The 19289-nt window shown below is 39.8% G+C and overlaps 2 protein-coding genes across 2 annotated transcripts; both read left to right on the top strand.

Annotated features, from left to right (window-relative positions):
• The first annotated feature begins 8271 nt into the window (after positions 1–8271).
• Positions 8272–9519, top strand: LOC135464095 (uncharacterized). Its single transcript, XM_064741589.1, has 4 exons — positions 8272–8594; positions 8919–8992; positions 9342–9453; positions 9513–9519. Exons 1-4 carry the CDS (start codon positions 8272–8274, stop codon positions 9517–9519), a joined length of 516 nt encoding a protein of 171 aa, XP_064597659.1.
• A 17-nt stretch (positions 9520–9536) lies between these two features.
• On the top strand, positions 9537–12787 carry LOC135461545 (uncharacterized). The gene is made up of 3 exons (XM_064738690.1): positions 9537–9641; positions 9970–10178; positions 10482–12787. The coding sequence occupies exon 3, from the start codon at positions 10502–10504 to the stop codon at positions 12041–12043; it is 1542 nt and encodes a 513-aa protein (XP_064594760.1). The 5' UTR covers positions 9537–9641; positions 9970–10178; positions 10482–10501; the 3' UTR covers positions 12044–12787.
• The last annotated feature ends 6502 nt before the right edge of the window (positions 12788–19289 follow it).

The following is a 19289-nucleotide window of genomic DNA, read 5'->3' as shown; positions in this document are numbered from 1 at the left end:
AAACGAGAATGAAACTACATATGTGAGTGATATGGTATGTCTTACGTGTACTGACCTCACATTCATGATAGAGACACCCAAAACTTTCTGACTTGCAGGAACAGCTATCAATATTCCAAATATGTTGCCTAAAGTAAGCATGGTTACCCAGTAATAGAACATAAACGTTACGAAGGCTGATCTAGTCCAGCTCAGTGGTGTCGCTCCCCAATTTACACATTAACAGCCGATGTTGTGTAGACATTTGACTGGCAATTCCGAACGTAATCGCTCAGTCGGCATTTTGAACAAAACTTTAATCAGCAAAACTTGAATGTGGGTAACTAAAATACACTGCCTTATGTCTGATTAACGGAAATCACACAAGTTTACACTTTCATACTGCATTTTCAGATCGTTCATTTCCTCAAAATTATTTTGTTTTTTTTTTGCATTTTACTTACTAATGTCACTAATTTCAGGGTTTGTCTCTTTGGTGAGTGAGTCACGTGGTAAAATATTCACCAGTCTCACCTTGACGTATGTTATCGAGAGAAATAACGCAGACGAAATAATGGCTGCCAGCTTTATATACCTGTATACAGCAGTGAAGCTAATGCGATGATGGGGTGTATTAACTTTGGGACACTGTTCACGGATAAACTCGGTTGTGCGCTTGTATTGGCGTATAAGCTATTTTGAATAATATTTCGCAGAGGAAAGAAATGTATGTAGGCCAGCTACAAAACGGTTGAGACAGCCAGCTAGGAGTGTAGAGTATCCGGCCGTCGAGTTTTCCAGGCCAATGGCAGTGATGTATGCGGCTAGGTGCCCCTATACGTGATCGTCAACAATTGTACAAGTGTATACACCACACGTGATGTTAACAACAGGCGCGGTGTTCTTGTATGTCGAAATACCTGTAAAGATCTAAAGCGTGAGCAAGAGATGCTTCGGAGTAGTACATGGACAGCTCAAGATCTATATCATCTTAAAGTTTAAACCTGCCAGGAGATGACTCTATCTCTTTCGTGTGAGGATATAGCAAGTGATTGTAATATTATTTAATTAAGAAAAAAAATTAAGAAATTTGTCATATTCAAATCATCAAGATAATGCACAGCAGGCGGGTGTTGTCTACTGTTTAAGAACGAGGGGTCGCAAGCCTCCCCAGTTATCAAACAGTGGACTACTCCCGTCTACTGTGCATTATCTAGGTGATTCAAACATGGCATTTCTATTCTAACATACCATTATGAAATAATGGGGCCATTATGAGGAAAAAATAACACCGAAAACAACCGCTCTCCCCTTTTTGTTAATATGTAACGGTCTAGGTTGCGTTTTTATGATTTTTGGCAAATCCGTGCCAATGGCATGGGTGGGAAATAAAACATCCAATCAGAGCAAGTCATGTGACATTGACCAATAAATGCACATTTTCCGCCAGCATCACTCCATGTCAGTTCGCGTTGTAAATTCGAACATATCAGTTTGGTGACGACAGAGGAATAATGCTTTTAAGTAACTGAAGTAAAACTAATAAAAAATCTGTCCGAAGACACTCTGTGTCTGGGTGACGGTAGCTATGGAGTCATACGCGCTGACACAAGCCACAGAGACATCCGACGACTGGGAGAAAACAACGGTAGAGTGTAAAACACTGCTCAAAGATCGGGTTGTTATCAGGTTGGCCAGTTACGAACATTATCGCATGTTTTCCGACACAAGCGTGGCTCAGAACTGTGGCTGCAGTGGCGCGGAGAGTGTTGTGGCGCGGAGAGTGTTGTGTACCGCCCGCTGAGCCCTGCATCACGGGAGATGTCTGCCATAGTCGAACACAAGCTGTCCACTCCCATCGTGTGTTTGCAATACCAGCAATTCGCCGATTTGGATCGGTTACTGGTTAAATGACGTTGAAAGAAGAAAAAAACGCATCGTTGCCCATGTTGCGTTTATCCAGACATATATTTAGTACATAGGTGATGCTTGTTATTTGACGCCACCTCTTTATATCTCAAGTGCCTATTGGCCTATGTCCGTAATGGTAAATAAACTGACGGCCATAAGAAACTTTACGACTCTGTGAGTTAAATTAACCAGTCTTTTCAGCAAATTAATATCAAATTATTGTAGGAAAACATGGTACCAAGCGTATTCCCATGTGCGACAAGTGTCATATACGCCCACACGAATTTGTTTTGGGACAACGAGGAAAGTTGAAAAATCGCTTGACCCATGGATGGCCGCACCTGCACATGTAATAAGTGTATAAAAACTTTACACACAGTGTGCTGGACTTGCACACTGACTAAAAACCGCTAAAGCAATGCCTCGATTGACTCCAGGACAACGCGGGGGAGGGGGGGGGGGCCCTAGGTATGGTATCCATGGGAGCCACCCATGCCCACATTGCAAGGACTTTCGGGTGCTCTCGTGTAACTGTGTCAAACTTGATGCAACGTTACAGGCAGACAGGGCAGACATCGGACAGGCCAAGAACATGGGTCGTCGAGTAAGACAATGGCTACACCTCGCAGCCAACCGACAAGAACTGCGATTCGCTCTCCAAGATGAATGACAACGAATCCTATGTCATCTCATCAGACTATTTCTATGCGTTGGAGAGTTTTTTTATGCATTGAAGCAAGGGGTGGCCACACGCGATATTGATTGTTGTTGATATTGACTGATTTTAAAAATAATCAACTTTTTGTATACTCTGCCCATTGCTAACCAAGATGGAATGGCTATTTTCCTACCCCTGCTCTATTTGTTCACTTGTAAAATGATTTGAGGGTTACTTTGTCCGTTCTTACTCAAGACTTTCAGTATCTGAAGTCATTGGTTTTTTTCAATATATTAAACTTCAGTCATCCTGTTTTTCCTTTGGCAAAATAAATTGATTTGAGCTCTTTGTAATGTTTCTTTTGGCCGTCAGTTTATTTCGGAAGATAACGTCACAGAACACCAGTCGATTTGACTCTAATATGTTTTCATCCCCGTATAACATTTGCCAACCAAATTATAAAATGTGAACAATAGGCTCGAATTTAATGATGTGCTGTAGGTAACGCTGCTTCAACTATAGGGTAATTAGTTTTCTGTCCGCTATACCTATGCCATTTGCATGACTGCGTAAAACGCCACACCCACATTGCGGGCCTTCTTTCGTCTTATACTAAGTCATCTATTGCTTGTTTTTGTATGAAAACGCCCGAATGTGCGAAGTATGGGTGTGTGCCCGAAAATTGAAGTCGTTAAAACAGGCAGTGTGGGGGGTATGAACATGTGGTCAAAAATTGCAGTTATTGAATCCCGCATAAAAAACAAAAGAAGACCGAAAACAAATATAAATCTGATACAGAGTGGGCGGGAATAGTGTCCACATCCACTGAAATGTGACCGCGGGTGGTAAAAATCCACAGATTTTCACATGTGTTATGTTCAGGCAATACTTTGTCATGATCATTGGGAATGACTATAGATGTAGCTGTTCATTTTGTATCAATGTTCTCCCCTTTCCAACCACGTCCCGAAACCTAGCCGCCCCACCCCCAGTTACCCACATCCTTAATTTGTTCAGTTGCTTTCGTTAGGTTTACGATCAGCGTTTTTCTCTGTACAGATCAGATTTCACCTTACAACGTTCGCCTTCCCTTGAATACAACTGTGCTCGGGTCATTGCAGATTTCACTGTAAAGATTGCACACGCTCCAACTTGTTTGTATATTTATTTATTTATTTATTTGATTGGTGTTTTAGGGCGTACTGAAGAACAGTTCACTTATGCGACGGCGGCCCGCATTATGATGGGAAAAACAGGGCAGAGAGCGGGGAGAAACCCACGACCATCAGCAGGTTGCTGGCAGATCTTCCCACGTACAGCCAGAAAGAAGGCCAGCATGAGCTTGGACTTGAACTAAGAGCGACCGCATTGGCGAGAGGCTCCTCTGTCACTGTGCCACGATGGTACGCTAACCATGGGGGAAGTAGAACCTGTTTTCCGCAACACCCCAAGAGAGCCATATTTCAGCTTTCATGCAGGGAAGGGATTTTGAGGAGAAATGACATTGTATAACGCCACCAAGATGTTGGGGGTCCATGTTATTAGTGACGGTCACTTAAGTGTTAGGGTCTGTAGTCCTATACGTGAGTATCTCGGTGAGTATTAGAAATGAGTATTAGAAATTGTGCAGAGATGTGCAAGTAAAATGGCTGAAGGAAACTGCTCTTAATCTATGTATTTTATCAGCAAGACAAAGCCGATGTTACTCAAATGACAAATTCATCCATCAAGTTCCTTTATGATACTGAGTAATAAACAAAAGTGCGATAAAAGAGGTGATCTTCCACAGTATGTTTTCCTTCTGTGCAGTATTCCATTTTGCATAACCAATGTTCCGCACACATGTGATATCTACAGTTGCATCGTCTTGAGTATGTTGCTACAGCGTTCGCCGCAGTCAGTCGAAACATTAAAAACTTGATTTTTTAAGCCAGCATGAAGCTCTTTGTCTTAAAAAAGTAGACAATTCCCGTCTGCTTCATATATATGATTTGAACAGAGAAAGCTATGTTTTATTTCTACGCGAACATGCCATTAGCAAAGGATGGGATCTTTTGATTTCGAAATTTAAAGCAAATGCTGGACTGAAACCATGTGCTCTCCCTTTATTGCTGATACGCAGCTGTCTGGGAGTAGTGTTGTCATACTATTGGGTAGGTCCATGCAATTTGAGTGGCAGTGAAATAAATCTCTTGATGAGAAGATACTTTAACTAAAGTATCTCATCTGTAATTCAAAAACGTCAACATTTAAACTTCAGACCGTTCAGACCGTTCAATTCATATATACACTCTATCTGTCACTGCGGAAAATGTCAGATCTGTCCGATTCAGAAACAAGGAGAGGTTTAAATAGAACGATCGATACTCCGTATTTTATGACAGAAATAACACCACTCAATCAGTAATAACGCAGAAGAAACCAGGTGTGCATGTGTTTCCACTCTGAATATACTATCCGCACAGTCGGTTTGCAAGTGTCTTAGAATTTGACTTTGATAATTGGAGTTTACTTATTTCCACTGTTTGAATCATTTGTAATTATAGCTATAGTACGTTGGATACAATGATGGTTTATCTCCACTTAATTTCTAAATCAAAGACCTTGAATTAACCCATACGACTGATGAGCCCAAGTTTGTATGTTGTATGTCCCTCCAGTAACATGATAAAATAGGTAGTCGCAAAGCAGTGCTAATTATACTTGCGTATTAAGGTTATTAAGGGGCAGTTCTACCAGTGTGATATAAACGTTTCTTGATCTGAACTACCTGGTCTGACACGGTGGGAAACAGACAAAGTGAGATCTTGACAAACTGAAGACATTGTATAAACATCTTACCTTGCTGGGCGGCAACCATACGTGCCGTGAGTAAGACCAACACAGCCCAAGCAGACCCCATGAAGTAGGAGACGCCAGCCATGTCTGTCCTGTTCATTTACTCGTCGTCTAAGAGAGAGATCCGCTAAAGCACAGGCTATTTATTACAGTACATAACCTATATTCCGTCATTTCTCATAAGTCAAATTTTGCAGAACCTGGGCTTCAGTTTAACACACCCCAAGGTTTGTATTGAAGTGCAGAGCTCAATACAAAGAAAAGCTTCTCCAGGTAAAGTCTTTTGTAAACACTATACCAAGTTTATGACTCAGTGCGCTCCAGCAGGGGTTTGAGGCGTCAGCCCCGCCCTTCCCCACATGCCCCTGGTCTTACTTGACGTTCCCACAAAGAGAATAGGGTCAAAGCACGCAGATATTTGTTTGCTTGCAGTCTTCCTCGATAGAGCGGAGCACAATAGTACTTTTCCCATATATGGTGTTAGTGGTGGTCTGGTAGCCTTTTACATATTAAACCTATAGATAAACAATATAATATCACTATACTCGTAAAGTATGGATAATACCCATTTAACTCATATATCAGCGAGAACTTAAAGCTTTTAGATTGTACATGTCGGGTCGATATGACTTGCGGGTATATCCAAAGTGAGAATTTCATGAGACTGTATAAACTAAATAAACTCACTACGAAAATGTGACTTGTTCAAAAACCTGTCAGTTTATTGCAGGGCACAGACCGTTGCTATCCCACCGCTGTGTCTTCTTGTGTGCATATTACCGTTCCACAAGTGATGAGAACCAAGCATTTAATACGTAAACAAAAGCCCTCTTTTACCGCTAGTAGATATACAGATAGTCGTACAGCAAATAAGCAAAGAGTCAGTGTGGGGGACGCAAGTTTGAGTTCCGAGTAGAACTCTCTAATCTGCAGTCTTTGATGTTGTATTTCTGCATAAATCAGGATATCCTGATTCTAGACTAAGCCTCCATGTGACCAAGTCCCGTGGCATTGTTTGCAGGTTATTCTTCATTAAGTGTGATGTCAACTCACCATTTTGAGTATGTCCAGACAAGTAACATCACTGCCTGTTTTACCTAATTCTTCTTAACCCATGTTGCAAACGGGCTGTAGGTAGCTGCTATTGTTCATTTACTTGAACAGTTGGAACAAAACCATATAAGCTCAGTTAAATTGATAATAGACCGGACTTCATCGGTTACGTGTGACCATTTGCCAAATATCACTCCATATCACACTGTCGTCTCTGCTCTGGTTTTACTCTCCATTCTGTAGCTCAAGTTGTCATACAGTAGAGTCAATTATTTTTAAATAGACACTAGAAAACACCAGTATACCAAATCATGTTTGCTATCACCAAACACTAGTCCATAACGATGTCTCAAATAAAGAAACGCCGGATTATGTTACTTAGATCCTAATCAGTACCGCATCTGCTTTTAATTTAAATGGTTTTTGGGATATACGAATCTACCGATTACAAATTGACTGTTGGTTAAGATGTGCTTACGACAGCTGAGCACAAAAAATATATTACCCTATTTACAGTAGGATGAAATATTTTGTTGTCATGCCATAATGGAGGACTAGGACAGTTTGTATGGACACAGACCCCCATTACAACTTCCGTTTTTCGGTCGGGACGAATGTAATTCTCTGAATTTTAGGGTATCAAGTGTTTTCTTGCTCCCAGGCGGCCATTTTTGGTGTGTAGGTGCATGCTTGGTATTAAAATGCTGGAAACTGTCTAAACCTTGAGGAGGTATGAGCTTTATTGATGAAAGTTTGAAATTCTAGGCGAGAGTACACAAGGTGTGAGGTAGTGATGAGGCTGCGAGTGACGTCCGCTTGGCGTTGCTAGGCACGCCTCCCAGCTGCCGGCATGGAAAGGTCCAGATTTTGACGGTTAACCTATGTCAAGAATTTTATGGATAGTTTCTCACAGACAGGGCCAGGTATGCACCAAAGCTTATTGACCACAGAATGTTTGGGACTGAACTACAGCGCTAGAAGTTAACATTGTCGCTTATGGAAAAGTAATGGGGGGGTCTGAGGCCGTAGCGGCTTGCAAAATTGTGTTGAACTGGGCCATTGTTAAATAGAACTTTAAAGGCGATGCAGTGTATGTTTTTTCAACCACACAATATGGTGTATTTGATTACTCCAACTTCACAAAAGATCTCCAAGCCGGGAGATCAAAGACTTTAAAACTGTTACTTCTTGCTGCCTCGCTTGGCGCTCAGCATTGAGAGCAAAGAAACAGGACTGGTTTTTATGAAAATTGCATTCGAGTAGATGCATGGGATGGAAACAATGGCGAAATTGAATTTAACCTGAAACACAGCTCAGTCAGCAATCATAATACGTCCATTGATAGGACCAGGGGGAGCACTACTCGGCTCCACGGTGATAAACATCGGCGTCGTTAATAACGCACATAACGTATGGAACATTGTAAATAACACATTCACGGGAAACTATTGGAACAGCTACCTTTCAGCGTGAACAACAAATACCTGCCAGGAAAAGCGTTCAACTTGACGATGACGTCCAACAGATTTGTGGAAAACTTCTCCCCCTATCTTGCAGGCGATATTAGGATCAGGTTTCAAAAACACCATCAAGTTCGAAGATAACCATGTGTCCATGTCAAGAGCTGCCGTGTCTACTGTCTATTTTTGATGGACCCAGTCCTAAAGACCTTAAAGTGAGAGTGAGCAGTAACATATTTTGACGATATTGCGGGGTATTGTGTAGTAGAGTACAGAGGAAGCAATGCTGTGTTCGATGTTGAGCTTTCCGGCAATTCCTTTACTAACAGCCAGGTTTCCAACACTATTTGTGTTCAGGCGTATGGCATTGTCATGGACGACAACACGTTTGTGAACCCAATTGCCCAGTGCGAGATCTCTGGACCTGCATTTACAGAAGACAATGTTTTCAGTGCGAAACGGTGCTACTGGGGTTCTTCCAATCTGAATAACATAACGGAAAGAATGTGTGCATTTGAAAAGGACATGAGATTGGCAAGAGTAGAATACTTCCCATACCGTTTGTCAGACACGTCAAAAGACCTGCTGTCCCCTTCTACTGCCCAGTTCGACACTGACGGTGCCTACGGAGGAAAGATAGATGGAGTAGTCGCTGTCTCACAGTCTGTTGTCATTCGAAGATCCATATACATTGAGTGAGTGTTTTAAGGGTTTATGGATATTTTTTGCAAGTGTATGTCGTTTGACTAGGTTGGGATAATGGAATACGTTTTTATACGAACCGGGGATGGGCATTATTTGCCGCTGTCGGTAAAGGTCATATTGACAATTCCATTGAAGTAATTTTAATACTTGATTTCAAAGTGGTACAAATATATAGATATGAAGCCACTTAACACCTCATGTCACGATTTCTTTTTAAGTGAATAAAATATGTACACATGTCTATCGATGATTCGGAAGCTGCCATGAGGTTTGCTGTATATTTTTGAGACAAAGTCATTTTTACGTCCATTCAGGGAAGGCGGGTCTTTAACAATTCAACCTGGTGTGACCCTTCAGTTTCCACTCAACACAGGAATCTACGCCAAAGGTAAATAACTCACCATTACCACAACAGTAATATTGGCGACTTGCACTATTTCGCACTTTTTTGCGCAAAACAAACTTTATGAAGTTGTTGTTTGGTAGTAATAATACGTGTGAGATGCACGTGTATCTCGTATCGGATGTAATGCTACTTTACATGTTGGTTCAATCTCTTACATGTTGACTGACATTCCCAGAGAGAGTTCCTTCCCAGTAAAGTCAATGACTGCTTAGAAATGGCACATAAATTTAGTGAGTCAACGATTGTTGTCAGTGTCCATTAAATAATAGAAATTTACACAAGACCTAGTATTACTAACTTAGCAACATCTCTGTTTCTCCATCGTTTACAGGAATTCTCAGCGTCGGCAGCCTTGATGGAGAAAAGGCAAGACTTGTTCCCGAATCTACGACTTGGCGCGGAGTTTACATCAAACGCTGTAAGTATGGGAATCTTATTCTGTGGTCAGTGAAGAATTATGAATGTGGAGTGTTTACAAATTGTTGTTTAAAAATGCTAAAAGGATGTAAAAATGCGTCCGTTGGGGAAACGGACGCGTAGAGATTCTCCGTCAAGGACAATATGGGACTATATGCTCCAAGGACTTTGATGCACTTGATGCGATAGTCGCGTGTAGATCGTTTGGATACAGGTGAGTTTTTAATACACGTCAGTATGATATAGGCCTACTCTTCTCACGAAAGGCCTGTTCCTCGCAGGGAATGCGCGGTATCCTTGGTAAAACTAAAGTGACACTGTGAGGTTTAATTAATGTTTTTTCTAATAAGTTATAAGAGTTCCTTTTTGAGGTCAAAGTAAAACTAGCAAATGATGTTTAAGAAAAAATCGAATAAATAAACAAACGGGCATTGCAAAAATATATGATTGGACAAACATGAATTTGATTTTGAGATCCACTGGGTTTCACCATATGAGTTTTTAAGCTATTAATTTGTGTGGACAATCCTTTTTTTCTGCAGTCAACTGGATGATGTGGAATTTGTTTCTTCGAACAAGCCGGGCTCTGGACCGATCTGGCTCTCCGGCCTGCAGTGCCTAGGAACCGAGAACTCTTTACTTGAATGTCCGCACGACGATGTTGTTAACACGACGTTGTGTACCCACGCTGAAGATGTGATTGTTTCGTGTTATGGGGGTGTTGACAGAGCATCCAGTGAACTTAACGATTGTAAGTCATATGACTTCATAATATTGATGTTTTTCTTCCACGTAAGATTAGTAGTACGTTAATCGCCGGGCATGAGAAGATATAAGACGTGACCTGTGCTGAGAAAATTAAAAATACATGTTTTCGGTGAGAAATTATTAGACATTTACCCCAGTACAACTTTCCATTTACATGTACAAGTAGTCGCAAGAGTGTGTTACAGAATGTGTAACACATTTTCTCTAAAATCTCTCTAGTGTTGTTTAATCACAGTGAAAAAAAGAAATCTTTCACTAACTAAAACTCATACTCTACTATTTCCAGTTTCTCGGCTGCAGAATGTGATGATAAACGACACTGAACAAGGACTAAGAATAGATTCCCTGAAAGTCCACATGTCCGAAGTTGAACTTTTCAATACCAAAAGTACAGGAGTCGTAATCACCGCTCCCTACGCCCAGTTTGACTTTGGAGGGTCAGTCATCAGGGACTCGTTATACGATGGAGTTCAAATCCAATCTTTGGGAAGCAGAGGTGTTGCGAACGTATCTGTGCTTAATAGTGGAAACAACGGAATTCATATTCAGTCAAAGTTCGGACTTGTGAAGGTAGTTCATGTCAATATCTCCAGCAGTTCGTCTGCGGGAATAAATATTAAGTATAGTTATGATCACCTGGTTTCTCAAAGTGTCATTGTTGAAAATTCGATTGTGGAAAATCATCACAACGACGATGGACTAAAAATTAAAACCCAGAGTAACCTGGGTCCATCATTCGTAAACGTACGGGGAAATACCATGAAGAATAACACCGTTGGCTCATTGTCGGTTGAGGTAATCGCTCCTCAACGTTTACAAAGGCCTTTAAACGAAAACAGATCTGTGTCGATTGTCGACAACGTTTTTGAGCACGGTGGACCTGTAGCCGTTTGGGCTGTGAACAACGTGAGTGTGGAGGTAGAAAACAATGAGTTCAAGGCTGGCGGAGACCAGTCAGATTGCCTGCTGCTCGTCAGAGCGGAACTATCAGAGACACAGGCGTCAACTGACAAATGGAGAAAAGTTCATGTAGATGGTAACATATTTAACTCTGTGTCTGGGGAATGTGTGGTGGAACTTCGATCATCGCCGTCTGAAATCTTCTCTGGCGAATTTACCCACAACAACATAACACAAAGTTACTCTAGTTTGGCCACCGTTCGAATTAAATCTGGTAAATACAGGCTGAATGATAACAATTTCGATAACCCCAGATCCAGGTTGGAGGCGTATGTGGAAGTGGAGCACCCCGGTGGCTCTTTAGTTGGATCAATAAATGCTGAGAATAATTGGTGGGGTACAACGGTTTTATCGGAAATTTACGCGCGCGTGTACGACCGAGAAGAAGACCCGGATGTTTACAGCCTCGATGTGCAACCTTTCCAAGGTCACATGATCTTCGACTGCTCAAAGGTTAACAGCTGCAGTGGGAGAGGGGACTGCATTGGACAGAACACATGCGGGTGTCACTCAGGTTGGGCAGGACCGAAGTGTGGAGAGTATGATTGTGCCGATGTCAGCATGTGCCAAGGGCACGGTGATTGCTCCGGTCCTAACAAATGTGACTGTTTTTCTGGATGGTTTGGTACGACGTGTGAGACTCCAATTTGTTCATCGGTAAATAACTGCTCGTCTCAAGGAACGTGTATAAGCCCTAACTCCTGTAGATGTGACAGTGGGTTTCAAGGAGCAAACTGTACCGATGTGGTACCTCCCACTACAATAAGTGATCAATCTGTACCATCTCAAAATCCAACCACAGGAGACTCGATTTCAAAGTGCGAGAGGGCAGTTTTTAACCCTGTGCTGATCTTGGCATCATGTTTGCTTTTAATATTCCTGAAATGATTTGATTAAAACGACAGGTCTCTTCAGACAGACAATTATTTCTGAAAATCATCTGTCTTATGATTCTGGTGCTGTTGTTTTTTTGTAATATTTTGTATCAGATATGTTTCAACTAAGGGTACACGTTGTCACACAAAAATATTTGCAATGTACTTGCCACTGACTACAATTTACCGGAACCATATTTTTTTAACGCTTATTGTTTCCTTTTGTTACCGCCTATTGACTTGGCGGCAATCATGTAGATAGTTCACTGTCAAGCTAATTTTGATGTCCGTGATGTTGATGTAGTCAAAGTTATCTAAAAAGTTTATGCCTCATGTGGTCTGAACGTAGGAACCATTACATATTTCCGTCTTGGGAGAATAGACCCATTTGTGGATTTCTGTAATGTGCTTTTCATGAAGCTGTGATGGATTTCAACTTTATATCTTTAAGCTAAAATTATCATATATGTTGAATTTACGTATTTTTTCAGCAACTGTGATGGATTTGGATTTTTTTTTGTTTAAATTCGTACAGGTATGTTCGACATCTCTGACCACCCAAACCATTCTATTATAATCACGGTGCTTGGTGAAATCTACCATTTTAACACATTACATGTATGTTTGTTGTATTTAGTCGGTATTACGTTCCTGTAAATGATCGGATTCTAGCTATGATTCCTCGAGGCCTGACCTCCGCCTGACGTGGATAGTTTATCAGTTTTCGGCTGTTCATTTACAATTTATCACAAAGTTGTCAGTGCTTTAGTTTCGGTTTTTATTCCCTTTTTTTGATCTTGTACAATGAACATTTGCTGGAGTGTGTGTTCTGCTGATGTAACAGTCAGGTAAGTCACTGAGACCTGTTTTCTATAATAGGAAGGCAGGATGTGGATCAGTTGTAAGATGTACAATTCCATATTCTCACGCTAAGTGAAGGTTCCTTCCCATGTCATTATAGGACCCTTTGTGGAGTATTAAGCTCGGTTAAGGCCATTTGATACTGTGTGCCAATTTGTACGTCAATCGGGGGAAAGTTTGTCCGTGCCTTGCCAATGCCGGTGGTTATCCGGGAACTCAGGTTCATCCCACATTACCTGAACACCATTATATAAGTAAAATTATTGTACATATATTAAGTCATCGACAGCAAGTAAATATATAAATACATAAATAAATAAACTAATAAATAAATAAACAAATGTTGCTTTGAGCATCAGCTAATTTGATATGACCCTGCTCAGATGATTTCTCACTGACATTACACTTACTAACCTTATAACATGGTCCAATAGGCTTTATTCATTTTTATATTACTTAGAATAAGAATGAGCTACATGTTTCGTATGGGCACAATCATAATCCGATTTGATTGACTACTATATATTCACATTTTACATTTTCGTGTAACATGATTGACAACACATGAACAGTTACAAAGACTGCTGATAATACTCTTTATTATTTCAGCTCTACTCTGTTATTAATATAATTCATTTATTTATATCTGACTGATATTGTTTGATAGTTATATGGACAGATCATGAACTGATACAAAACATGGTAAGCGAATGAGCATTTTGTTTACCTTTGGTGTGTGAAATGGCCAGCTTCAGGTGTTTTGCACAAATGTTTCTTTCGGAATGGTTGGTTTTATAAATAAAAATAATATAGTCCTTATGTAAATACAAATATTGTCCAGGTAGAACTCGGCTAGATACATATGATTGTTAGCTGATAATATTTTCTAAAGTTATATGTTTTATGTATTTGAATATTTTGGCATTATCTTTCACCGATTTATTGTCATTTAAATAAACGTCATGAAAATAGAATTTCTGACTCCGGCATTGAAGACTTATCAGCTAAGCACTCAGGTTAGTTTTAGTTTGGTTAGTTTTAGTTTGGTTAATAGCGGCTGATTACCGTATGTGGCTTGGGCCAAAATAAAAATGCGGTCCGACATTCGTATACCATACGTATACCACGATCGCACCTCCCAAATCGATGATTGCAAGACCCATTTTAATAATCAACCTAAAAAACTACAACCAGACTATGTAAGAAGCTATTATATAAATTGTAAATACAATCAGAAAGATGTAAGGGAGAATCAGGCAGAAGTTTTCGGTGATGAAGGGAAGACAGTCGGTATTTTATGCATGATATTCAATGTAAGTTTTAAAGTTGAAATAATGTTCAAATTGAATACAAATATAAGTATTTCAGGTACGATATAATCATAAAGGCACCAGGCTGATGTGCAGTCATAAACATGGATGCTTACACATCTCTCACTTAGAGAGGTCACTGTGAGTTCAAGTCCAGCTCATGTTGGCTTCCTCTCCGGCCGTACGTGGGAAAGTCTGGCGACAACTTGCGGATGGTCGTGGGTTTCCTCCGGGCTCTGCCCGGTTTCCTCCCACCATAATGTTGGCCGCCGTCGTATAAGTGAAATACTCATGAGTAAAACACCAATCAAATAAATAAATAAATAAATAAATAAATAAATAAATAAATAGAATGAAGGCGTTCGATGGAGAATGTTTGATCCATTAGTGTGGGTTTAAAAATAACCTATTTGCATACATTGAAACAACTGGATTTTCCACGTGATTCAACACATGCCTCATTTTGTAACACCATTTATATGTATACACAATGTGTAGGACCCTTTCCCATGTAACGGGAAAATTTCAAAATTGAACATGTCATAAGTGGGTCATAAAGACGGCTTTGGAAGAGACCTTCGCTACCCTTGTACAGACATAAGTGTTACATTTAATAGGCGTGCTCTTGTACAGACATAAGTGATACATGTAATAGGCGTGTCCTTGCACAGACATAAGTGATACATGTAATAGGCGTGTCCTTGCACAGACATAAGTGGTACATGTAATAGGCGTGTCCTTGCACAGACATAAGTGATACATGTAATAGGCGTGTCCTTGCACAGACATAAGTGGTACATGTAATAGGCGTGTCCTTGCACAGACATAAGTGATACATGTAATAGGCGTGTCCTTGCACAGACATAAGTGATACATGTAATAGGCGTGTCCTTGTACAGACATAAGTGGTACATGTAATAGGCGTGTCCTTGCACAGACATAAGTGATACATGTAATAGGCGTGTCCTTGCACAGACATAAGTGGTACATGTAATAGGCGTGTCCTTGCACAGACATAAGTGATACATGTAATAGGCGTGTCCTTGCACAGACATAAGTGATACATGTAATAGGCGTGTCCTTGTACAGACATAAGTGGTACATGTAATAGGCGTGTCCTTGCACAGACATAAGTGATACATGTAATAGGCGTGTCCTTGTACAGACATAAGTGATACATGTAATAGGCGTGTCCTGGAAGTACTGTGAGTTTTTTTTCTGGAGATTATGTCGTAGTTAGCCCATTTATATAATGGCAGGCATCCATCCTTCTATGTAGAGAAGAGTTATTTATACATAATAAATATATGTTGTGTGTATTATAGAAAATTCTCGAGAGCGGGGGCGGTGACGTTATGAATGGAGTGAGGGCGGGGGCGATGACGTTATGAAGGGCATTGTGAGGCCGGGTGGGGTCTATTAGGCATAGAAACCACACAACCCGTTTAAATCATTGTACGTAGCAGGCAAGAAAATTCCGAAATGGAATAAATAGAATCTCCAATTCGTGACCAAAAGTCCAAAATTTCGTTTAATAAATTTTATATTACAGGGTCACGAGCTGGTGATCTTTAATTAAGACAGTGCCTATGCTCCAGACGGTACATCTTACCTGTATTTGCACTGAATCGTGTGTGTTCTGTTACCAATTTAATCAACGTTGCAATTATATACCACAAAGTGTAATGTGCAAAGATTCCATTCAATGCCTTTTGTAAGCATCTTAAAATTTACAATGAATGCGGTTCTCTTCTAACTAAATATGTCCTCGGTATCCAGGATATCTGGCTTTCAATTTCAATGAAGCTGTGCCTAGGGGTGGTATATTCATCGTGTTGTATAAGGTCGTCACAACCATTATGTGAATGGTTGCTATCAAAGTGCAACTGAGGTATGTATTTTGATGAATATCGACAATTTATAAACTTGCATGGTCCACGATTTGGAAATTGATTTGATTTCTTAACTGAAAACACACAGAATGTTTAGAAAAATGATCTTACAAGTACTGACTCTCTGTTTTGGCGCCCAGATTCACTTTGATCTGGGATCTGGTTCATCCTTAACTGAAAATACAGAGAAAATTTGAAGTTCCTGTAACTCCTGCGAGCAGACTGATATTATGCCGATGGGATAAAGAAAATTTGAAGTTCCTGTAACTCCTGCGAGCAGACTGATATGCCGATGGGATTAAAACAAATTTCTATAACTAACTATTGCCTGTTATTATAATATGTTTTTTTCAACTATTTGAACTGATATTTTAATGACTGTTTCAGAAAAAAAAGATATTCCATTTGGTAGCGCGTACATTTATACAATGTCTTGAAAATACTTCATAATTGACCATTAGTGTAATAATGCGTATGGCTCATAAAGCCTATGTTAGAATGGAAACATTTAATGGAGATTTCTTGCTAGAAATTCATATTTGCCAATCAAAATGGCTATTTTGACTAAGAATGACTTAAATTGTTGCCTATGAGTAAATATCACTCTCGTACATGTACTATTTACGGTATTTACGGTTACGTTAGGTATGTTTGCTTTCCATTAGCCTTGACAATACTCCAGTCGGTATATCAGCTATGGTATGTATGTTGATTAAATTTGCCCGATTTCAGCGTCTACCTGCCAGGCGATTATGCTAAGCTTTTGTAATATTCTGCTATTCAGGTGTTTTACAGCCTTGTAACATCAATCGACTCCATGTAACATGTTAAGGATTTGTCCAATTAACGAAATCTAAGCTCCGTTTGATATTTGTACACCACTAGTAAACCATAAAAGGTCAATAATCGGAACGCATATTTCTATAACAATGTAAAACGCCCAATTCCCAAAGGAAAATGTACGAAATAATAAATGAGTAGTACATAATGCTGGTAAGTTTGTAAGAAAGAAGCAGTTAACGATTTTCAGATGAAATAGTCCATATTTTAAGCATGACATTCAATTCAAACTTGTTGTCCCTGACTAATTTCCTAGCTCGAATACAAATATAGGTATTTCAATCGCGCTTTCTTCACAACTGATCTGTAATAAAATACAGGTATTGTCAAGATGACCTCTTCTTTTCTCGGTATTTTGCAGAAAACAGACTCCACAGACAAAACTTATACTACTCATTCGTGGCACATATCTTGAATTTAACATCGTCACTACGTCTCTAATCTTATATAATAATGTGCACTGTCTTACTGATTCGGTAAAATTCAGATATACGAGTTATTTCTAGTGTGTCCTGAAATGAAGACCGTGTCATACCAGTTATTTTTTGTGTATAATTTTGCAGAAATGTTAACAATTATACAGGCTTGTGACATTTAATTCTTTGAAAAAGCTGAAAGATCATATGGCTATCAATGTGTTTTATTTAAAGTATAGAAATATATATTATTAATTGTCATTTTAAACGCACTGTGGAAGCGTTGTACCTGTCTTCACTTGAAGTCAGTGGAATTATCCAGGAAAGTCACTTCCCGGATATAGACAACATATATTGTGTACTCAACCTGTTTAGGCCTCGCCCAGGACAACACCATGTGATCCTGAATCTCTGATGGAATAATACTCAACAAAAATATAAACGCACGAAGCAATTTTATATTGTTTTCTCTCAGGATTAAATAATTTGTTACCTCAACAATTAGGGTCAGTATTAATTATCAATTGTGGTTTCAATTTCCATCACATTTTCACATTTTAGGGTAATAACTGTGCCAGCTATGCCAGCGTGAAAACAGGGTGGTCAATAGTCACAGTTCACAGCATTCAGTACCGAGTGTGTCCACCGTTAGTGTCACGAAGAGACTGTGTTTCCGTTTTCTGAGCGCCAGTATTAAAACCCCGTCCCACCATTTCATTTCTTCTCATCTATCAAGTAAGTGTTTAACGCTGTGCTCAAGAATTTTGGACGTAAACCACAGCTGTCAGTATAGGAAATCGTCAGCAGTTCTCCATCAAAGCTTCTGAATGAAACTGCAGTCAAATCAACAAGAGTAGGATTAGAGCTCACAGCCCAATTGTTCAAAGCCCATCGGCTACAGAGAAAGCAGCTGGCTTACTTGCCTTCCGTAAGGCGTCTCAATGAAGAAACACCAGATAAAAGAACGGTGAAAATCCGTCCTGCAACAAGGAGGTCCATTACATGCACTCTAAAGATTCCTTCATTTTCATATGACTGAAAAATTGTTAAGTACGACGTTAAACCGCAAACACTCACTCACTCACTCATTTCTCAACCATTTGCTTCCATTATGGGTTTTAGCCTTAATCAGATTTATGATGATTCCTTTGATGATAAACGTGAAATCATATGTACTGGTCAAACGTGTAAATACTCCCAGTGCATATTCCACTGAGAGAGGCTAGTTTTCAGATTAGTGAGAATTAGTTAAAATATACAGTTAAAATAAAAGCCGAAAGTAAGAGGCCGGATAGCAATGGTTACGTGTGACATTTTAATACCACAATTACACTGTCATCGCTGCTCTGATTTTACTGTCCATGAGATATTCTTTTATATTCTAGTATGACATGATTCTCTTGTGAGCGAATAATTTTCCGTCTTAGTTGAAGGCTGTGTAGTAGCAAGGAACAATTCCTGTGCCAATTAACTGTGTCTGTGAGTTATGGTTTGGACTGACTAGGCTGTGGTAGTACAGATGATAAATCGGTTAGAATTTTTTTATATCTTCTGTCGCTTATCACAAAGGTAAAGTTCACGCCCAGCACTATACCATTTGCATAAACAGATTTTGAATTGAGCCAAAAAAAGCCTGATAGGGCTAATCCTTTTGGGATGTACGTCCGTCGGTTTGAATAGTGTATTTAGTAATTGGTCTAACTGTCTTAACGGCCCTAGAATGAATGATTATGGCTTTATTATACCTATACTGTAGTCTTATATGCTATAGTGTTTTGTTCAACTGGCCATCAGTCCTGTGGCTTGCAATAGAAAGGTTGTGGCACTGTACAAGGCAATCCTTCATGCATGGTGTTTTACATATCCGGACTTGGCTGTAACATCATTCATATTGTTCGTGGTGTTACGGACTAGTCCTGAGACAAAGAGGTGCATAAGAT

Source organism: Liolophura sinensis, chromosome 1, assembly GCF_032854445.1.
Source record: "Liolophura sinensis isolate JHLJ2023 chromosome 1, CUHK_Ljap_v2, whole genome shotgun sequence".
NCBI classification, from domain to species: Eukaryota; Metazoa; Mollusca; class Polyplacophora; order Chitonida; family Chitonidae; genus Liolophura; species Liolophura sinensis.
The sequence above is the reverse complement of the archived record's forward strand: the minus strand, read 5'-3'. Positions and strand labels throughout refer to the sequence as shown.